General features: G+C 36.6%; 1 protein-coding gene across 10 annotated transcripts in view; it reads right to left on the reverse strand.

Moving 5' to 3' along the window:
• The window catches only part of LOC306858901 (rab-3A-interacting protein-like), a 36,774-nt gene extending 20,442 nt beyond the window's left edge, over positions 1-16,332 (reverse strand). For 6 of the 10 annotated variants that reach the window (XM_079399697.1, XM_079399691.1, XM_079399696.1 and 3 more), the window contains exons 1-4: positions 16,096-16,317; positions 6,528-6,632; positions 4,846-5,116; positions 2,757-2,928 (exon numbers count right to left, since the gene is read on the reverse strand). In XM_079399697.1, coding sequence (XP_079255823.1) covers positions 2,757-2,928; positions 4,846-5,108 — 435 coding nt within the window. In that variant the 5' untranslated portion in view covers positions 5,109-5,116; positions 6,528-6,632; positions 16,096-16,317. Of the gene's footprint in view, positions 1-2,756; positions 2,929-4,845; positions 5,117-6,527; positions 6,633-16,095 lie in introns of all 10 variants that reach the window. The other 4 variants (XM_079399695.1, XM_079399693.1, XM_079399698.1 and 1 more) reach the window with 2 other exon arrangements.
• Positions 16,333-17,188: the final 856 nt, after the last annotated feature.

Consider the following 17,188-nt stretch of genomic DNA (forward strand, 5'->3'; position numbering starts at 1 on the left):
GTCAATCAGTATGAGGAACTTATATCGGACTAACATCTGTGTGTTCCTGTGCACATTTTCTCAACAGCCGGCCATGTAATAACAAGTATAAGACTTTTATTTACTAGCTTTAAAACCTTGTGGAATTTTAAAATTCAATTTCACTCAGACAAAAATAATTTTTGTTTAATGTAGAAGCAAGGTGACCAAAAATTATGTTTAATCACTGCATTTTCTAATGAAATGACAGACTTCCCTCTGGTGATGTATAGCTGACGTCTATCATTTAGTTTGCATAAACCCACACTTTTCTTATAATCAACTTTAAGCTCACATTCAGACATGCCTCCATCCAATCAACAACCGATTAAATGAATCAAGTCCCCCATTTTTTGTTCAATTATCAGTTTCAATAAAATGTACATTGCATCGTGTAAGATAAGATTTGTTGCTATCTCTGTTACACTGCCACTTTAAAATGTCATGTAAACAATTTGTATGACAGAAATCTTTCCAGTCCAGTTTTATGAACTCAAACTAATAAACTTCACCCATTGCACTAATAAAGTAATAAACTTTATCCATTGGACAATGCGCATACAGACAGAGGTGAGGTGTGACATATTTGATTTTTGATTATGTAAAACCTGCTGAAGCGTGCTTATAACTGTGCATGTGGGGAAAAAAAAGAAAAAAAAAAAGACTCACGTGTAACAAACTTCACCTTTTTTGTGTCCCCAATAAATCAGAATGTCCACCCCTAGTAGAAAATCTAGAGCTGTGACTGAGTGGAACAGAAAAACTAAACAACAATCCTTTTTCAAATGCCCCACTTCACTATTTTTGGTAGAAAACTACATGTGAGCGTTTATACACATTTACCATGTACATATCATTAGTATGTACAGTAATGTGTCTTATTAGTTACCATATACGGATACTATAAGGATGTGCCTGTTCGTACCCACTTGTCCATAAGTACTATATATTTATATATCACCATGTATATACATTAGTAAGTACAGTAAAGTATCTAATTAGTTACCATGCACGGGCACTACCCTTAAGTGACCGTTATTACCCACACTTGTCTGTACGTACAAACTCATTACCATGCATGTACGACCATGTACATACACTTCAGATAAGTACTTTGTGTTACCACTCATTTGCCTGTAGGTACAAGATATTTACCATGTATGTACCAGGGAAGTACACGTACTGTAAAATAAAGTGCTACCAATTTGAATATGAAACGGTAATACTAACCGTGGGGAATTTTATCAAGATTTATCGTCAAACCGGTAATCGTAACATCCCTAAACATGGTAGTTGCGTTTCTGTCTATGGAGGGTCTGAGAGCTCTCAGATTCCATCAAAAATATTAAATTAAAAAGTATTAAATTCTTAAATACTTCTTGTATTTTCTAGATAAGTAAAAAATTATTGTCTTGTTTTCAGAAAAACAAGTCAAAATTAAGTGAGTTTTTGCTTTAAACAAGCAAAATAATCTGCCAGTGGGGTAAAATAAATAATTTAGTTTTCTGTTTGAAATAAGATTATTTTGCTTACACCATTGGCAGATTATTTAGCTTTTAAAGACATTTAGTTTGCACTATATGTTTGCACTGAAAAGATAAGATTTGAATATATTTTCATCTTATTACTTCAGTTAGCCTATTCTTTTTTTCTCCAACATCAAAATGTAACCTATGTTCCCTTTAGGTTTTTTGTTACAGTTTGATACAAAGGTATTAACATATGAATCTGTTTTTATTATTATTATTATTAATAATAATTTGTTTTTAATTCACTTATTTTTTGAGATTGGTTATTTGTCACCTATGGTATCGATTTAGTATCGATACCGAGGTACTACATTCTGGTATCGTACCGAAGCCAAAATTATGGTATCGAGCCATCCCTAAGGTGGGGTAAGTGATTTCTGGTAACCAATGTTGATATTTGAAATCACCAAAACAAACACGCCCCCACCCCAAAAGGGTCTCGGCATTATTTTGATAGCTCCGTCCCACACATACGTACGCAACCCAGGCAATGATTAGTTCTGTGAAACAAAGCAAAACCATGTTACACCATGTCTACACCAGATGCGAGCGGTGCAAAAAAATACTATATTAGTCATTATAATCAGTGATGCTGTGCGGCGCGACAAATCTCCGACAGAAAACTGCTGCCGTGTTCTATTTATGACATGCTGACACAAATTTCCAATGATTTTCAACAGTCGCTTTATCGCGTCCAGTGTAGGCAGACTTTATCTGTTGCGGCGCGTCCGGTGTAGACACGGTGTTACTAACCTATCGAGAAGAACCAAAGCAACCTCGGCATCCGATTGCAGGCCTTCCACTCCTTGAGTTCTCTCCAGCACTGGAAAGCTGATCCGATATTTACACCGGTCCTACTTCTTGCCTAATCGTTCCACAGATGTTTTCCTCTTTTGTTTTTTATCCGCCATCTCTATCTTTCTGTCGCTCTCGCTTCCGCATCATGAGTAGACACGCCCCTTACTGCTGATTGGCTACAAGTTTGTTTTGGTACTCGGCCTCGACTAGATATTTGTTTTCTGTTGTAAATTACATTGTGCCCTAACCAGAGGCATGTGATAAAAGGTAATCCTTCAGGAGTCTGAAAATTTGTTTGTGATCTTCGTAATTTCTCCTTCGTTTTGGTTAAATGCATCTGCTAAATGAATACATGTTTTAGATCAGTTTAGAAAGTTTAGATCAGTGAATGTCATTGGTTTAGTGACTCACCCATTGTGCTTTGGCAAGCTCCTCCTTTAGCTTCTCGTTGCCTTTCTCTCGGACCTCCATAACTGCTGGACTTCTGAGACGGGACAGACTGTCTGTGCTCAGGCCAAGAGCATCCTCTCCATCAGCTGACGGGACGTTGACGTCCACTGCATCCACTGCAGGATCATTTCCACTGTGGAGATAAACATCAATTTGATTTAGAAACTTTCTCTTCAGTCTAAAAAGAGCTTTTATTGAAACTAAGGGGAGGGATATTTTATGGATAACTTTCCATAAAAGTAAGAATTGTCCATTTTGATTTCATGATGACTTAAACTCCATCAGACCATCACAGATAAAACATCCAGGTACATAGAGTACTTGTCAAAAGTTTGGAAACATTATGATTTTAGCGTTTTTAATGAAGTCTCTTATGCTCATCAAGGCTGCATTATTTGACCAAAAATACAGTAAAACTGTATTGCAAACAATTTGAAAACATTTTTTGAATATATTTTCAAATGTAAATTTTTTTGTGATGCAAAGCTGAATTTTCAGTATTACTCCAATCTTTAGTGTCACATGATACTTCAGAAATCATACTAATATACAGATTTGCTGCTCACTTATATTGATGCTCAGTTATTAATAATGGTTTTTATTACTATCAATGTTAAAAACAGTGGTTGGCTCCTTGCTAGCGATAGCCTGTTACATTACAGTACATAAGATTTCACTTACCACATAAACAGAGTAAGGAGAGATGACTGAGGATGATAGCGAATGATTTACAGATCCTAAGCACCACTGATAAGCATCTGATCTTGTAAAATGTGTGGTAAGTACTGCCACTACATAGTTTGTGCGATTGCGAATCTCAAAAGTGAAAGTAAAAAGCAATCGTGCATTGGAAAGCAGTTTCAATGCCCAGCAAATTAACAAGTGGCTCTCTGATGCCCGCATTTTATTTACAGTATAATTATCCAACGATATAAACGCAAGAAAGTACTGAAATATACATTTTCCCTGTGTTTCCTTCCTGTGAGCTACTGAAATGAGCCGCCAATCAGAGCAGAGCTCAACATTGAGCCGCACTGTGAAACAGCCAATCAGAGCACAGCTCAACATTATTATTCATGACCCTTCCAAATAAGGTAATAACGGACCATTTCATTCTAGGGAGAAATCCTAGGGTTGTAAATGGACATGTAAAACCATTTCTGGAGAATTTTTGCCCTTACCTAAGCCACATTCCTTCTATGTAGAACAATTTAAAATATTGCATCAATGCATTCTATGACACCTTTAATTAAAAACATTTAAAAATTGTAATGTTTTCCAACTATTGTAGATCATATCCAAATACATCTGCTATTGCTCATAAGCTTATGATGGCATCTCCTCAAAATAATACGAAATACTTCCTTTTTTTATACTATTTTTGGCTTTTGTCAAATACAGTGGGACAGGAAACGGAAATGGGACAGGGAAACAGTGTCGCATTACTTCTGTTCAATATGACATTCACTCGATCGTTCCTCATGTCGTTCCAACCCTGTATGACATAACTTTGTACTCTGCAGCATAAAAGCAGATATTTTGAACAATACAGGTAACCAAACCAGTTTTTGTGACCAATGACTTGTCATTTTATGAATAATAAAAAAAATATATCTAAAAATATCTTCTTTTATGTTCCACGGAAGAAAGTAAGTCATAGAGCTTTGGAGTGACATGAGGTGTATTATACAAACACACAAACATATATATAGTCGGTTACTAAAATTAACTGACTGTAGTAGCTTGTCAAACTACATACAGTATAGACAGTGTTGCCAAGTCCACGGTTTTACCGCCGAATTGGGCTACTTTTACACTGTTGCCACAGGTTGTTTTTTAGTCCACAGGTTAAACCAATCTTTAATTTAATTAAATCTCTAATTCCCAGAACACAATTTTGATGAAGGGGACCCCTGACTGAGGGGAAAACCATGGAAAACATGTGTTTGGGGTTGTTTTTAATAGTGATTGAGCTGGTTTTGTTTCTCAGACCTGGCAACCCTGAGTGTAGACACCGTGTTTGTTTCACCTGCTGTTCCTGGAGTCTTACCTGTCATTGAGGGTGTCCTCTGTGCCGAGGTGACAGGGGGTCGAGTACACGGGTTGGGTGGGCAGCTGGTCAGCTCTGAGAGCATTGGGTGCGTTCTGGCTAGAAGTCAAAGAGTGTGTGCGGTACAGTGTGCTGGGGGGAGCGTTGTGCTTTGGTGGGCTCGGGTCTATAACACCATGAAGATCTGGGGTGGTGGGTGACGCCAGGTTCACCTCATGGAACCCTTCAAGTGGTTCACTGGCCATAGCCGCAAATATCTTCATACAGTGATCTGTGCAAACAGGATAGGTAGTTCAATTACGAGAGTAAATAAAAGCAAAATCCAATGACCATGACAAAAACCATCTCATTAGGATGTGCACAATTACAGATTTAAAAAAAAAGACTTGTCAGTCCTAATAGCTAACTTGTCCTGAATGATTATGTGTGTTTAATATAATGGTAACACTTTACAATAAGGTTTGGTTTCATTTGTTAATATTAGGGGTGGGCGACCAAGATCATTTTTAGTTTATTTCACAGTAACGATATATATCGATATAGTTATTTTTTCTAAAATTTTTGATACCATAACAATTTCCAAAAGTGTCAATATCACAGAAAACTAAAATCTCAAGATCGCTGAAGACAAGTAATCAGGCAGCGATTAAATAAGAATAAGAAACTAATTACAAGCAATAGGATAAAAAAAAACTACAGTAGAACAAATTAATAAGAAATTATACATACATTGTATAAAGCAATCAAATGAAAAAAAAAAAAAACCTGCATATTCTTCACTGTAGTAAGAAGAAATATATCTAATTTGCACAGTTACAAATGAGATTTTCTCTCTTCTGATGTTTGATTAACAGACAGCAGGAATATTAGACTGCTGTCACTTTAAGAGCTGCCTGGGTCCGATATAGTGTTACACGTTTCTTTTCCACTGTTTGCTTTCACGTAAGACCTAAATTACTTTGTTTACAAGGATACTTGCAAAGATGGGTATTTTGACAAATACAAGTGTGTGTATTTAACCATTCAAGGCCTACAAAATGGCAAAAATAACTCTGACAACGCTCAGAAACAGACAGCGCGCGCACATCTAGCAAAATGAGATCTCTTTCGCTGCTGATTGGATTTCAACAGCTTAAAATGACTTGTTTTTAAACCGCAATGCTTAAAAACACATGCAGACGATAGGTTTTTGTGACCATGCAGCACAGCAACGTCAAATGAGCGTGTAACTGCGATAGAAACAATAGTCCAAAACCAGTTCACAAATTTCTACCGGTTCTCATTTAACATGAACTAACAATTAATAGCACTTCTACAGCATTTACTAATCTTAGTTAAAGCTAATCTAGATTTTACTAAAACATGTTAAGGTCAAAAGTTGTTTTAGATAACATCAGTTAATGCACCGTGAACGAACATAAAACTAATTGAATTCAATTTTCATTTACAAAAGGTTAGAATTGCTGTAAAATATATTGCCCCATGTTAGGTCATGTTACATAATGTATTAATAAACTAATGTTTAACAAATGTGACCTTACAGTAAAGTGTTACCAATATAATAATCGTGTTTAATATCTGCTGTACAAAGCACTGCACAGAATGACACCAGCATAATATTATATATTAAGAGATAACCTGTAGAAACACATTATTATAACAGCAGAGAAATGTGAACGTACCATTGTGATGAAGTGATGTGTAAAGCTTTAGAACACAAGTCAGCCGGAAGAGCAGAACAAACTTTTCTCCTCATAGACCACGTCTGGTTCCTGATTTGTCTTCACCTACAGACACACAAAACATGAATAAAAACCCAGAAATAATAGCAGAATTACGAGCGAAATAAAAGAAATCTGAGGGTAAATTAAAACCACTCACATTTAAAGGGATAGTTCACCCAAAATTTTTTATTCTGTCATCAATTACATATCTTTTGTTCATCTCCAAAACCCAAATAAACATTTTTAACGAAACAAAATTTCTGTCCCTATACTGAAAGTCAATTTCACCAAAATGTCATCAAATTCATGAAAGGGCTTTGCAAACTGCACTTAATGCCAGGTCACTGTCATTCTTAACCCCACTTTTATTAATATTCCACTTACTATATTTGATGAGCTCCACAGTATGCGAGTAACTACATTTATTCTATTCATCATACAAAGTGATTATGTCTCAGAAGACTTGGATTAAACAGCTCAATTCATATGGATTACTTTTACAATGCCATTATAAACTTTTTGAAGTGTCCAAATTTTGGAGGAATGGACTTTCAATGAAAATACCTTCATTTGTGTTTCAAAGATACGTGAAAGTCTTTCTGGTTTGGAATGAGATGAGGGTGTGTAAATGATTACAGTCATTACACAACCATGACACTCTTATATTTGAGTTTCTTCTTTGTCTAGAGTCCAGCCTTCTCACTCTGGACATTCATCAGTCACATATTTCTTGATGCTTCTCCGTGTAGGGTTGGTAAAGTTATAAAGGTGTAAGATCAAGAGAGACATCAATCCAGTCCAGTGCATCAAACTGAATGTTTCACCAATCATGTAGGCCTAAGCCATGAATGAATAAACTCAGTATTTAGATAACATTATGTGCATAAGCATATATCTAGGCATTAGCGTTCAAACTCTGGGCGTGTGTTGTATTTGTGAACACTAATAAACTGAACAGATATCTGATAGGCTGGATCTGTTCACTCATCAAATATTGAGTCCTGCAGCTGCTGGAAGCAGTCCAGCTTATCTACACAAGCTCTTACTTTCACCAGTGGAAAATCACTAGTTATCTGTAGCACGAGTGTTTATGACCTCTCAAATGGATCATGTGTTGCTCCGTGGACAATGACAGCCTTCATCAAAGGCTTTTGTAAGACATAGAGGTGAACATACGTACTTGATCATACAGACAAACACAGTCATTACGTGACTGGATTCTACAAATTTAACATTTCACACAAATCAAAATGGCAAAAATAAGGCCTCATTTCAAACGTTGTGATTGGTTACAGTGGCGATTTTTGGTGGTACGTTGTGTTCTGATGGGGATGGTTAAAGGGGTCATATGATGCAATTTCACGGAGTGTTACAAGCTGTTCATGCATACATAAGGTCCCTAAAGTTGCAAAGATTAAAGTCTCAAACCCAAAGAGATATTCTTTATAAAAGTTAAGACACTGCCACACCTTCCTAAAACGACTCATTCAAACACGCCCCCACATGTCTACATGACGATGTGGGAAACTTTGCATAACACCGCCCAAACATATATGCAATGAAAGAAGGCGTAACTTTTATTTTGGCTGTAGTATTGTTGCTGCTGCCACCATGTCGTGGAGACGCTGTGTATTTCGTTGTGAAAGCGAAAGTACTTTGTTTTTGGCTTCCAAATGAGTACACAACTAGAAATCAGTGGTCTAAGTTATATTTACAACACTGTTCCAGAACAGTACAACACAAATATTAGAGTGTGTGCAGCGCATTTTACGGAGGACTGTTTCCTGAACCTGGGAGAGAGTAGCCTACAATGTGAACACTATGAATGGCTGTGAACACTATAAAGTGGGGCAATTCCAATGTCGCAAGGACAGTCTGGTGCTTCTGACTCACAGCATGTAAGTGCGTTTCGATATTGAAAGAATTTTCTACTGACTATTCAAATGCGAGTTTGAGCAGAGGTAGAGTAGTGCTTATTTGGCATTTCTACTATCACAAATGCAAACATGGTGTTTTGTTTACGCAACGCGGAAAAAGACTGTATGAGTCATTATAATCAGTAATTATGTCCCCACTGAATGCAATAAATGCCTCGTTTAGAGTGGGTTTTATTGTTTTAGTCTCATCGCACCGGGAGTATATAGGCTGAATTATGCATTTATTTATTAACAGAGTCTGCGCATCACTTTTTGGTTAATGAAAGAACAGAACATTGTAGTATGCATCCCATCCATTAAATCGCAATAAGCAAAATAAATCACAATACTACTAGTTACACAGCACCAAATATGAACATCAGAAGGTACGTTGAAAGTACGTTACAGTACAACTTCCATAACAAAATCCGTATCATGTCTCAATCGATCAATCAGTCTTTCAATCTCTGAAAGACGTCAATGAAACCGCTTGTAAACAATGTCACATAATGTTGCGTTACCTCAGAAAAGCCATTCAGTGACGATAAACCTGACATTTTTACTTTTATTTTAAAAGTCAAGTCACCTTTATTTATATAGCGCTTTTAACAATACAGATCGGGTCAAAGCACTTAACAGTACCAAATTGGAGGATAGAGTGTCAGTAATGTATAATAATAAGATTAAACACTCAATTTTTAGTTAAAGGCCCATTTCATTATTGAATTCAGAGATGTCATTGTCTAGTTCAGTTTAGTTTAATTAGTATCTGTGAAATCAAATTGACGATAATCGCTAGAAATTAAGTGTCCCCAACTGAGCAAGCCAGAGAAACTAAATGTTCATCCATTCTAACCACCCCTATAATCACACCCTCATTAATAACAATAATGGGCAATTACACCATTACGGACGTGACATTTGCAGTCAAAATCTGAAATATAAATTCTCATAAATTATATTTATCACCAATATATTAAACCATCTTTTTATATTTTTCTAAACCCCTTAAAATAGAGTCCAGACATCAGAAAAGTATCAGTCTATAACCCTGTTTTATATTTTAAATGGGGGGAAAACACATGCGTTACCGGACATGACTAAAAATAACACGAGTTTCTGGGAGACCACATATTTTGTAGACTTTCTGCGAATTACAATGCACAGCTCAGAAGCAACAACATCTGCCGAATGGAGAAGGGTTGGCTATTTACAAAGCATTACATATCAACTTTGTTTAAAATTTCGTTTTTGTGTTTCAGAGGAAAAATAAAAATCAGTGTTATGGACGTGACATCTCTCCGTTACGGACGAGACCAGTCTGAAAGCGGAATTCAGCCGACTATGAAAAAACCTATAAAAATGATTTAAAAACTTTAAAAGAGACGTCTAGTGGCTGCCCCCCATTAAAGATTTTTCTAGTTAACTAGTTGTTCGGCTATTCAACTAATCGCACATTTTATATTAAATGTATAGACATAAGCTCCAATATATTCTGCGCTCAAGCACACGTATAAAATTTGCCACAAAGCACAGGTAACAGTAGCCTAATGATTATTAATGTATAGGAAAATTAGACATTTTAATTTATTAATAAACTAATGTTTTCTTGACGGCTCCAAGAAGAAATTCACAGTGCTGTCTCTCATCTCCACAGTATGGACCATTGGACTTGCCTTTAGAGAGAATGCAACCTTCATACATTTAATTTAGTTTTAAATTGGTTCGTTTAAAAGTAGACATTTCAACCTTTCTATTGATATATTTCTCTATGTGAGAGACACATGCTGAGTTTTGGTTCTTTTTGGAGACGCGCTCTAGTTCACAGAGACGGCAGAAAGCACATCCTGTATGTTTTCGTTATTTTGCAAAAGCAACGTTTTATTGTTATTATGAATTTAGATCAAATCAGTTTCGAATTGATTTTAAGTCGTTTCATTATCAGGAAACAAATGCAAGTGATCGCACTGGCGAGGCGCATGCATGCGCATCAATTGATATTTCGCACAAACACTTTTATAAAAATATAGCACATTTATAGCCTATAGGTTAAGGCTAAAGGTTGGAATCCACATTAAAATAAATCCTCATCAGTCTACATCCGAGTCAGGTGCAGTTATAACATATAAACTGAAGGCTATTTGACGTTTTCAAATGATCTGACCAACGCCGCTAGTTGTTGATCAAGATTAAACGGATGCCGCGTTAAAAAAAAAGTTTTAATGACTTGCTTATGCATTAAATAACTAAAGGTACAAAACAGGTTAAAATAAAATATTCTAAATATAATAGGCTTATTGTTCAAATATATAGACTGCGAAGACCTTTTGCATCTGCATAACAAAGTGAATTATTTTTACTATGCAATGATACGAAATTAAACCACAAGATGTGTAGTGAAAAAAAATAAAAATTAGACAAACAAAATAAAAATAAATGATAAGTATACGCGCCAAATCTTGCACTCTGCATGCATGCAGCGCAGATAGCGACAAGAGTTATTTGAAACACATAAAATGTTTAAACATGATAATATTGACAATGGCATTTAAAATAGTTTTGGCGAGCTGAGAATGCGATTTCTAAAATGTTATTAGTATGAATGCATTTCTAAAATGTTATGATACGGTAAGCCTGACACAGCAATAGACCTTTATCAGTCATCAGCAAAGAGACAAACATGCGTGCCGGTATGCATATGATTTATGAAGCATCCGTAGACTGCAATACATTTACAATGCACAAACCAGAAACCTATTAAAGTATCATAATACTCCATAATGAGCATATTCCGCGCTCAAGCACATGCATAAAGTTTGCCATAAAGCACAAGCAAAATTAGCCTAATGATTATGAAAAAGGGACACGTTTTATTTTTTTTATTAATAAACTAATGTTTTCAGGAGTCCTTGTCGGCTGCAAAAATGAAATTCACAAATCTCCACTGGACGTGCCTTTAGAGAATGCATTCACAAATTACATAATCAGGGAGTATTTGATTTGGTTTGTTCAAAAGTAGACAAGCTTTCTGTAGATATATTTCTCAGGTAAGGCACCCAGTTTTAAGTTGTTTTATTATGAGGAAAAAATGCAAGTGGTCGCGAGAGCGCCTCCCTGTCATGCTTGAGCATTAATTATTTTCCGCACAAACACTTGAACATTATTAATAGCCTAGAGCACATTTATATTAGGTTAACGCTACGAGTGCTCATATGTGGTGGATAAACATAGCGATTTCCTTCAAATTTCGATGGAAGCACGTTAATGCGGTAAAATACAGACCTAAATGCACAAGTTAAACAGGGTTTTATTCTTTTTCATGGTAAGGATGACTTTTGCATGGAATTGCCCTAATATAGAAAAACTATCAATCATAAAAATGTCTTTATTTTTTTAAAGATTGTTCTTAATACAAATTTACAATTGTAGGATTTACAATTGTAAAAATGATCGGTCTTTAACAAGATGATCAATATTGTAAACAAAGACTTTCTGAATTCAAAATTCAGAGTCAAAAAAGATCAAATAGGGACCCTGTTTTTAATTTTATAACTGCAACATTGGCACATGAGAGCTTCCATACACAGAATGCATTTTGCAGCGTGCATTGGACATACTCCCTCTAAAAAGAAAGACAGCAAATGAATCCAAAAAGTCTGCTCCATCTTAAGACAAGCTCTTTAAAAGTAGGCTAAGTTTTTAAAACTAGTTACAGTGTCATTAAATAACAAGTCAGTAGCAAAGCAATGAAAATAGTGTATGTGCTTATTATTATGGTAACAAAAATATACATGATTGATCAGCAAGAGCGCCATGCAATCAGAGAACACCAAAGCCTGTCATTTTCTTAAGAAAATATTTGAACTTCTTGGTATTTTCTTCTTAAATTGAAACTAGGAACTTCTTACAAACTTCTAAGAATTTAGCATAAGATATTTCTTAACTCGTTTCTTAAGATTATCATGAATCTCGCCCCTGATGAACTAACGGTCAAAGTTATCAGATAAATGTTAGTTAGCAGTCTCCCTCCCTTGATTGTCCTCATATCTTCTGGTGCTGTCACATGTAGCAACCGTGAAGCATGCACAAATCACAATAACAGTGTCTGTTTATGTATTGTCACGGGGTGGCATTAGGCCAACTTCTGGAGTAACCAATGTCAGATGAACACAATCACCCACGTCTGACTGCACAATATGAGTTTATCTCTCCAAAAGACAGACACAGACAGTATTTGTAATATTGAGACTAAATGAATGCTGTAGGCTGTAGACACTTCTGTCTGTCAGAGTGAACTTAATGTTGGTTGCTGTGTCCATATGGCTTCACAGATCAGAGATTTGAGGGTGCAGGATTCTTTTCACAGCAGACAAGAAAAAAATACATAGAAACTGCCCAGACGTAAACGTAAATTACCCTAAATACTCTAGCAAACACACAGGAGCATTCTGGCAACCAACACTCTAGCAACCTCATGGTAACACGCAGCAATGTCCCATCAACCAGGGACGTGCCAGTATATTAAAAACAGACTAGTCAGTGGGTTCATGAAAGCACTGTATAATTAGGCTTGATCCTGGATCTGACTCATTGTTTAGGAGGCGTTTAATAGTGATGCACTAAAATAAAACTCTGGATCAAAGCAAAAAATATCTTATTTTAAATTAGTATTAAAAAAACAAAACAATTGTCTACAGGTTAATATAAAATGTGCAATAGTTTTCTTCAAATAATGTGACTTCTCAATAAATGAAACACTCCAACACTATGTATTCTGTAATACTGACTTCACAAACTTTTTAAATGGAAGTCTTGCTGATTTCATACAAGCATGTCTGTATAATATATGATGTCTGTACATCTATATTTTCACCAAAATATGTTAATATTGCTAGTGTTCCATAAGACAGTCATAATTTGTCCAGATTTCTCAATGTGCATCTCATCACACATCAGTTCAGATACATTTTTAAAAGTAAAAAAAAAAAATATATATATTTTAAAAATAATCTTAATTTTAATGTGTTGAGACCCTGAAAAAGGATGCAAAACAAGCACAATGGTCAAACTGTCTGTCTAGCACATATTTACATAGGAGAACAATGGAAAACAGTGCAGTTGAATGCAAAACATGTTCTGTGTTAATGGTCCCTAACGGTGCAAATTGTTTGCCAGTTTAAGCTCAGCACGTCAACTAACCTTTATCTGATAACCAATTAACCTGATAACCATTATCAGTTAACCAATCACAAACCCTTACTATACTGGACACTATTTACATTTGACAGACACTATCTAGGCCTAGTGCAACTTTACAATGCAGCCATGGTCTATCTCTTTAACCTGGCTTACACATAATACATTATCGCATTTCTAAAATTCAAATCCATTAAAGGATTGTTAGGCTGCATTAATTAGGTCAACCGGAACCGGGAACACTTCCCAAAACACCCGATGTACTCGTTACATCGTTAGAAGAATGGCATCTATGCTAATATTAGTCTGTTTTTTCTTATTCCGAGATCACTGTAGCCACCCAGATCCAGACTGTATCCAGATCAGATGGTGGATCAGCACCTAGAGATGACCTCTACAGCCCTGAACGTCAGCGGAGCCCAGGACAACTAGATGAGCCCCAGAGACTGACCCCCAGTGAAGACCCTGTCTCCTAGACGGCCATCGGGACAAGACTACAGGAACCAGATGAGTCCTTTGCACAATCTGACTCTGCTGCAGCCTAGATTTAAACTGCTGATTTTATCTGGCCAGAGGAGAATGACACTATTTGGACACACTATTCCCCCGTCTAAATACTGTAAAGCTGATGTAAAGCTGCTTTGACACATTTTGCATTGTTAAAAGCACTATACAAATAATAGTGACTTGACTATCAGCATGTGTGTTCTCTAGGAACTGAGCCCATGACCATAGCGTTTCGAGCACCATGCTTAACTAGTTGGGCTACAAGAACCACCCACAACACCCAAGCATCACGGCAGACAGCTTGACACAACATTTTAATAAATATGGCTGGAGGAGCTGTGATGAAATGTAAGACATAATGTTTGATTCTCTGCTGGCACATGAAATTCCTCATAAACAGCCGAGCTTTGAACATCTCCCAGGAACAGACCTGAGGTTCTGCAGGTCCGTCTGAAAGCCTCCACCAATAACAGCACTAAGGAGCTGCTGTGTACTCATGTGTATTCCTAAACTACCTGGACAGTTAAAACCTTTGAGCTACACTGGTTTCGTCTTCTATGTGAGATGCGGTAGACGACACACTAAGAACACTACCGTAGGTTATAGTAAGTGCACAATGACTCCACTGTCACCAGAACATGGATCAGGTATCAGCCTGACCCCCACATGCTGTTTACTACATAGGGCTCATTGTTTTAAGACAGGACGCAGTGAGAGGCTGGACAAATGTCCTCAGCAGCTCCATATAGTTGATACAGCTAGTATACTATAGTACAGTGCAAGTATGCTGCATACATACTGTCATAAGGTTATATTAAAGGGTTAGTTCACCCCAAAATTAAAATTCTGTCATTAATTACTCACCCTCATGTCGTTCCAAACCCGTAAGACCTTCGTTCATCTTCGGAACACAAATTAAGATATTTTTGATTAAATCGGAGACCTCCATAGACAGCAACGCAACTGAAATGTTCCCAGGTCCAGAAACGTCGGTAAAACAGTCCATGTGACATCAATAGCTAAACTTCAGTTTTGCGACGCTACGAGAATACTTTTTTTTTTGCGCAAAGAAAACAAAAATAAGTTACTCAACCATTCTTCTCCCCCGAGTTACGTCTTCCGCCATTTTAGAGAGTATCACAACGCATACGCATGCTTTCCTCTAAACGTAAACAACACTTAATACGCAGATTACATTCATGCGCCACTTTCTCCCCGAACGTTAACAACGCGGATTACGTCAAATACGTTCTTAGGTACTCTCCAAAATGGTGGAAGACGTAACTCGGGGGAGAAGAATGGTTGAGTAACTTATTTTTGTTTTCTTTGCGCAAAAAAAAGTATTCTCGTAGCGTCGCAAAACTAAAGTTGAGCCACCGATGTCCGTGCTACATTTCTGGATCTGAGAACATAGATGTTGCGTTGGTCTATGAGAGCTCTCCGATTTCATCAAAAATATCTTAATTTGTGTTCCGAAGATGAACGAAGGACTTATGAGGGCGAGTAATTAATGACAGAATTGTCATTTTGGGGTGAACTATCCCTTTAAGCTTTCAAAGCAAGGTGGACCAGAAGTGCTGGATGCATAACAAACAACATATTATTATAAAAATACACCTGCTGTCTTTACATGTGCGTGTTTGCATGTAGAGGTGGATGAAGGCCTGAAAACAAACGGATATTATTATATTTATGCTTTCAACAACCCTGAGGAGTAAGATATTGTAATTAGAGAACTGTGATCTACACTACCATGCCATAGATATACAGTAAACTGCTTATGAATAATGCATCAAAGCCTCATTAACATAATGACATAATACGTTTGATTTGGACTTGATGCAGTAAATAAAAGCAACAATCGTTGTTAAAAGCACAAGATGGCTGTTTAATGTAAGTACACTCACATGTCCTGAAAGGATTGTGTGTCTGTCATGTATCCCGCTCCTCCTTCAAGAAAACAGACGGATATAATTAATATTAGTACATTAACGCTTGCACGATCACACGACTCTCACAACGCATGTTCTTCTCGTAATAAACTAGTCTTCGGCTAACGACAGTAACCAGGGCCACCGGCTGCCACTCATGATTGTGCTGTGTGTCGAAAATACGGTTCCTACTATTGCGACGGTTTCGCTCATGAATATTAATTAGATCGCGCTGACGTTTCTCGGGGACGTTCATTGTGGGGGGCAGGCACGTAATCTAATTAATATTTATAAGATAGTACCTTCGTTTATTCGTCAGCTGTACAGGGCCCGCCTACCAACGCCTGCCTTTCAGCCAATCAGAAAGGCCTAATGACGTTCCCTAATTAATATTTCAGGAGCCAGTTTAATATTAGGCTCAGACCGGCTCACACAAGCACTGTGACTCTAACATAAAACTATAAAACAAAAGTTAGACAATTTGGGTCATTTTAAAATCTAAATCGGCGATTAAGATGATTAATTGTTACATTTCAGGTTTGTGATTGGTCAGAACATATATATATATTGCATTTTACTGCCAATATGATATAATTTTATAAGATAATTGCAGATTAAAATCTAAAAAATCCCTCCAGTAGTTTTCCAAACCTGTCAAGAGGCTGGCAGAGAGTCAGTTGTACAGACACAGGTTTACTTAGTTTACACCACAGACATAGTGTTTGGATACATTCTTGGTCCTCAAAACAAATTTCAACACCACCGCGGACAATTAAATGTAGTTTTTACACACCGAATCCCTCATGTAAAACTCACAGTTATTAAATCAATTACTTCCAGTGGAGTGTGAGCATTTATTGTGTAATTTAGGAGATTTAGAGCTAACATTTAACCAGCATTTACACCCAACAATTGTTTCTTACCAGGAAATAATTGAATTATTTCCTGGTAAGTGTTTACGGTTAGTAGAAGTGTGTGGGTTATTCTTGGTCACAGTTTATGAGAAACTATTGTTTTGATCTGCAGGATAATCTTTTTTTAGTGAAGCCAGTGTGTGATAATTTCAAAT

This window comes from Barbus barbus (assembly GCF_936440315.1).
Source record: "Barbus barbus genome assembly, chromosome: 39".
NCBI classification, from domain to species: domain Eukaryota; kingdom Metazoa; phylum Chordata; class Actinopteri; order Cypriniformes; family Cyprinidae; genus Barbus; species Barbus barbus.